Below are 6,650 nucleotides of genomic sequence, written 5' to 3'. Positions count from 1 at the left end.
CAAAAACGGGTGAAAGATATTTCATACACCAAATTTATCTCTGAGAGTGACAGTCTAATACGATACTGCACTCGATTTTCATCTTCGCCGATTTAGGACAATTCTGAATCGGTATTAGAAATTAAAAAAGACAATCTTGATAATTTTTGGACACGTCTCCAAGCTGCATATGACGCAATAGTAGAATCTGACGACTCAGATCTACCTGAAAATTTTAAATCCTCGGCTTACGCCAAATACGAAAACTGCTTAGACCAGTTCGAAGAAACAAAAGCAATGATTTCTGATCAATTAAAATTAATCAAAGCAATTGCACCTACTCCACAGCCAAGAGTAGAGATGCCACAAATCCAAAGTCATGAAGCAAGTTCAGGCATCCATCTCAGGGTGCCCACATGTGATACAGAAATCTTTCATGGTGGTTATGAACAATGGCCGTCCTTCCGGGACATGTTTACTGCCGTTTACATAAACCATCCAAAATTAACAAATGCACAAAAATTGTATCACCTCCGATACAAAACAAAAGGTCAAGCAGGCGTTATAGTAAAACAGTTCGCACTAAATTACGATAATTTCAATTTGGCTTGGGAAGCTCTTAAATCAAGATTCGAAAACGAAAGAATATTGGTCGATAAACAAATATCGATATTAATGAACTTGCCAAAAATTCAAAGGGAAACTAGTGAGGAATTTATCAAACTTCAATCCACTGTTTCAAATTGTTTGTCGGTTTTATCGACACAAAATATTCCCACAGACAGCTGGGATCCAATACTGGTAAACATATGCACTGCCGCATTACCAGAAAAATCATTACTTCTATGGGAACAATCGCTCTCATCACGAAGAAAATGCCCCACGTGGCAACAAATGAAAGATTTCCTAACTACCCAATATGAAATCGCAGAAAGGGTAGATAAAAAAATGGTCAGAACGAAACCCGTTCAACATGACCTAAATAGAAGCTTCCACAGACCCCAAGCCAGTAGCAACAACAATTTAAATAGAAGCTTCTTCAAAAATCAAACGTTCACATCCGAACAGTACAAGCAAACGTCATGCGAACTGTGTACAGGGGGGCATAAGCTCAAATCTTGCGAGAAATTCAAAAAAATGAATATTACCGATCGAAACAATTATGTACGAACAAAAAGGCTTTGTACAAATTGCCTTTCACATGCACATACACTTAAAGAATGCGAAAGCAAATTTAATTGCGTTTATTGTTATAAACGACATCATTCAATGCTGCATTACAGCACATTTACCAGCTCATCCCCAAACAGCGCAAATATGAAAAGAGCCACGGGTTTAGTTGCAACAGCAAATCCCGAAGTGCGAAATCCCGAAAATTGCCAAGAAGCACCATGCTGCTCAAAGGCATTAAAAACCCAAACGCTACACAGCGAAAATCAAAGTAGAGTACTACTACCCACAGCAGTTGTCTCCATCGAACACCGAGGAGAACTGTTTAAACTTAGGGCCTTAATAGACCAAGGATCACAACGATCCTTCATAGCGTCTAGGGCTCAAATTAGGCTACAACTGCCAACAAAACAAGCCAACTTTGAAATTACAGGAATGGGCGGAAGAGTAGTTCAAAACTCTAATAAAATCTGCCCCATTACCTTAATTTCCCCCCAAGCGGATAAGCACATACAAGCAGAAGCAATAGTCTTACCGCAACTTACAAATATGCTTCCAAGCTATCACATAAATAGCAAGCATTGGCAAAAGGTTTCACACATAAAGCTAGCAGATCCCAACTGCAACACTCCCGCTCAAATAGACCTTCTATTAGGCAGCGATCTCATACCACAGATAATACTCGAAGGTATTGAGAAAATTTCAAATACACTTCTGGCACAAAACACTATTTTTGGGTGGATCATAAGTGGACTAGTTTCGGAACCAGTTACCACCATGACCACTCAGGTTGAGGAAATCTCAAACGAATACCTCAATTCACAATTAAAAAAATTTTGGGAGTTAGAAGAACTCCCCCCCATATCAATCACAACCCCTGAAGATCAGTATTGTGAAGACTTTTATAAAGCCACAACTACTAGATCAGATAATGGTCGGTACGTCGTACGACTACCACTAAAACAACAATTTCCTAACACACTCGCCTTAGGTCACTCTCGCACCTCTGCAATACAGCAGTTTTTAAGTATGGAAAAAAACTTACTTAAAAAAGGTAAGCTTAAGCCAGAATACGATGGCGTGTTAGAAGAATACCTCCATTTAGATCACATGGAGGAAGTAAGCCCATGCGAAAAAATCATAAATGGCAAATATTACTCATTTTACTTGCCTCATCACGCAGTAGTAAAGCCAGACAAAAAAACAACTAAAGTAAGAGTTGTCTTTAATGCATCAAGATCTACTAGCTCGGGGAATTCCCTAAATGAAATTCTATTTACGGGACCCACGCTCCAACCAGATTTAATGCTACTCATTTTAAATTGGCGTATATTCAAATACGTATTTAACGGAGACGTCGAAAAAATGTATAGGCAAATAGTCGTACATAAAGACGATCAAGATTTTCAGCGAATTATTTTCCGAAAATCTCCCAATAGTCCACTACGCGACTATAAACTTAAAACAGTTACCTTTGGCGTCAACTGTGCTCCATATTTAGCCATTCGAACACTCCACGAACTGGCAGAAAACACAAGGTCAGAATTTCCTCTGGCAACCAAAGTGTTAAAAACACAAACATATGTAGACGATATCTTGTCTGGAAGTCACAGTCTTCCACAAGCATACGAGTCACTCTCACAAGTGGTAAAAGCCCTCAAAACCGCAGGGTTTCCGTTGAAAAAGATAACGGCGAACCACCCTAATATCTTAAAGGACATACCTAAAGAAAATCTGTTGGATACCAATTTCCTTAAATTCGAAAAGGAAAGTACAACAAAAACTCTGGGGATCCAATGGAATGCGATATCTGACCAGTTTTCATACACTACAGAGTCAATATCTGCATTATCCGCCATAACGAAGAGACAAATTCTATCCTCTGTGGCGAAACTTTTCGACCCCGCAGGATGGCTTTCGCCAGTTTTAATACAAGCAAAAATTCTAATACAAGAATTATGGCTAGATGGAACCGACTGGGACGAACAAGTAAAACCACTTCGTTTAGAAAAGTGGTCCCAGTTTGCAAACAATCTAAACGATATCTCACAGATACAAATCCCACGATGGGTAAATTATGCCCCAGAGCACAAAGTCGAACTACACGGCTTCTGTGACGCTTCTGAAAAGGCATATTGCGCAACTATATATGTTCGCACGCAAAGCGACTTTGCGACCGCAAGCCACTTGCTAGTAGCAAAAGCAAAAGTAGCTCCGTTAAAAACAATAAGTCTGCCACGACTTGAACTGTGCGGAGCGCTACTACTAGCCAAACTAGTATCCATGGTGCAAATGCATTTAAATATGGCAAAATACAAATTGTATCTGTGGTCCGATTCTGAAATTGTACTAGCCTGGTTAGAAAAACCACCACATGCATGGAAGACGTATATTTCCAATCGAACGTCTCAAATACTTGACCTAGTGGGATCAGCCACTTGGCGACACGTAGCCAGTGCTGACAATCCTGCCGATCTAGGTACAAGAGGGTGCAAACCGCTGCACCTTACCACCACCACCCTCTGGTGGAATGGTCCCCGATGGTTAACAGAATCTCCCGATTCTTGGCCACAATCGCCCATGCGCAATATAATAGCCCCAGAAAGTCGAAAAATCGACTCCTTTCACACAGCAGTGGAGGATACTGACATCCTTGAGCGATTTTCATCGTTCTCCCGAGCCCTCAGAGTAATCGCCTATATGTTAAAGTTCATAGAGCGACTTAAAATTAAAGTTAAGGGAGTTCCCTCAGAGTACCCCCAATGCGATACATTGACGCACCTAGAATTGCAAAAGGCAAAGGTCGCTCTAATCGCATCAACTCAAACGCGCTACTTCAGCCGCGATATAACACTATTAAGAGAATCAAAACCCATTGACAAAAGGAGTTCACTCTTAGTTCTTAACCCATTCCTAGACACGAAAGGTCTGCTTCGTGCGAATGGTCGGCTTGCCAATTCAAGCCTCACGTATAATGAACGCCACCCTCTAATCATACCAGAGAAATCTCGACTTGCCACTTTACTCCTCAATTATATCCACCTACTTATGCTCCACGCAGAACATCGCCTAATGCAACATATAGTCCGCCAAGAGTTCTATATTCCCCGACTTAAGCCCCAAATCAAAAAATGCATTTTCATGTGCAAGATCTGCACTCTGCATAAGCAGAAGTTGCGAACGCAGATTATGGCAGCACTTCCTCCGGAACGCTGTAACTTCACTCTGCCTTTCACAGTCACAGGTGTCGATTTTGCTGGGCCTTTTCAAATAAAGGCGTCCATGCTAAGGTCGCCCACCATAATGAAAGGCTATGTGGCTATCTTTGTCTGTTTCACGACAAAAGCAGTGCACCTCGAGCTAAGTACAAATCTGACTAAGGAGGCTTTTCTCGCGGCATTTGCTCGCTTTGTCGGACGACGCGGCTTCCCCTCAAAACTAATGAGCGATAACGGCAAAACCTTCATTGGAGCCCAAAGAGCCACTGAAAAACAGTTTGTGGATTTTATTAAACAAGTATCACCTGAAATTGTTCAGAAGTATGCTCCCCAAGGCATTAATTGGCAGTTTATCCCCCCAAGCGCTCCTCATATGGGTGGTTTATGGGAATCAGCTGTAAAAAGCTTCAAATCCCACTTCAAAAAAGTAGCTGGAAATTATAAATTCAATTATGAAGAATTCACTACCTTATTAACTCGAATTGAAGCCGTTCTCAATTCACGGCCACTCACAACACTCTCGCAAGATCCCTCCGACTTCACAGCCCTAACTCCAGGGCATTTTCTCAAAGGAGCACCCATTCTGGCCATACCTGAGCCAGGCGTGGGGTCGCTATACCTATTAAATCGATGGGAAAGAATCAAAATTCTCCATCATGATTTCAGCTGCCGATGGAAGGAAGAATACATCAAGGACCTTCATAAAAGGTACCGATGGAAAACTCCAGAAAAGGCACCACAGCTTGGAGACTGTGTTATCATACACGATGATTGTCTACCCCCCACAGAATGGCGGCTTGGCCGCATAGAAAAACTATATTACGGTTCCGACGGTCATATACGAGTAGTTGATCTCCGTACTCAAAGCGGAACGCTGACAAGACCGCTCGTGAAATTATGTTTTCTGCCAACCGTATCTAATGACAAAACCGCAAATAACAAACAATCCGCTGATATTACCGCGACGCAAATGAATTAGTCGTATAACTAACCAATAAACCCGCAAACGACAAAACCGTTATAAACCAACCATTCTAACCGCAATGATCGATCAAATTGACGATCCATTCCTGCCACATACCGTGGCACATTCGCCATACATTTACATGCCACAAATGTATAATCATTCCAACTTCTTCATACAGATCAATATGGAAGTAGATATGGCAGCAACACCGACGCCAGCTGTGAGGTCCGCCATGAATGTGCCGCGCCCTGGGGCAGCTCCACCACCACGAACCGCAGCGGCAATCGTCCCTGCAACCGCTCCCCGTAATGGCGCGCGACCACTACCACCTTCATCAGCACCGGCAACGGTGCCGCAACGCAGCCGATGCCCACTGTGTCGACGCACACACCGGCTGCACCACTGCAGCATTTTCCGAAGCATGCAGCCACCACAACGTCAGCAGGTTGCCCAAGCGCACGGGCACTGCCTAAACTGTTTGGCTACGCTCCACACGACACAGGAGTGTACGTCGTTTACGCTGTGCCAACTGTGCAATAGACAGCATCACACCATGCTGCACCGCACCCCAAAGCGGACCGTCGGGCGACAACTCGCCCCAAGCCGTAGATCGCAGCAGAGCAGCCATCAGGATCGCCCCCGAAGACAGGCGGCTCCACCTCCCTCCAGACCAAGCCGACAGGAGGCATCAACGCGGCGTCGGCAGCCCAGGCCAACATACCGCCGCTCCACTGGCCTCAGCAGTGTTGTTGCTACGCTGCAGCAACTACAGCGATTGCTAGGCTAAAATTCGCCTAGGGGGGCCGGGATGGCTAAATGAGTTACGCCTCCCCCCTCCATACGCGCCACTGAGCGCCAACACACCACACCAACACGATCCACAAGAAGACTCCACCCACTAACACACACCATCACACCACGCAGACATCACACCCCACAGACACCCACACATACACATCACATCACACAACTCTACACAACTCAACCTTCAAAAGGGGCTAACAGAGGACAAAACGGCTCCTTTCTCATCAGCGAATCGCCCCGATCAGACGTCCGCAAGTTTCCGCCGTATCATTTTAAGTTAAAGTGAAAAAGGTGAGTGAAAAGTGAAATGAATAAATAGGAATAAAAAATGAATGTGAAAAATACAATAATATGTCTATATGTAAAGAATTCAATTTAGTAGATTTAAATAAAGATTTATGTATAGCTAGAATTATTTATAGCTTGAACTCAACTTGTTCAACAACAAATGGCCACCACGTCCCTACATTAGAAGAAGTTAAACAAGGAGTAATATTGCTCAATCGATTTGA

At 43.4% G+C, this 6,650-nt stretch overlaps 1 protein-coding gene across 1 annotated transcript; it reads left to right on the top strand.

The window, feature by feature from the left end:
• The first annotated feature begins 4,534 nt into the window (after nt 1-4,534).
• On the top strand, nt 4,535-6,208 carry LOC138855967 (uncharacterized). Its single transcript, XM_070106356.1, has one exon. The coding sequence runs from the start codon at nt 5,411-5,413 to the stop codon at nt 6,119-6,121; it is 711 nt and encodes a 236-aa protein (XP_069962457.1). The 5' UTR covers nt 4,535-5,410; the 3' UTR covers nt 6,122-6,208.
• The last annotated feature ends 442 nt before the right edge of the window (nt 6,209-6,650 follow it).

This window comes from Bactrocera oleae, chromosome 3, assembly GCF_042242935.1.
Source record: "Bactrocera oleae isolate idBacOlea1 chromosome 3, idBacOlea1, whole genome shotgun sequence".
Classification (NCBI taxonomy): Eukaryota; Metazoa; Arthropoda; class Insecta; order Diptera; family Tephritidae; genus Bactrocera; species Bactrocera oleae.
The sequence above is the reverse complement of the archived record's forward strand: the minus strand, read 5'-3'. Positions and strand labels throughout refer to the sequence as shown.

Bases quoted from the DNA above. Each gene is read 5' to 3' on its own strand.
- LOC138855967 (XM_070106356.1), top strand. From the start codon at position 5,411: ATGATCGATCAAATTGACGATCCATTCCTGCCACATACCGTGGCACAT.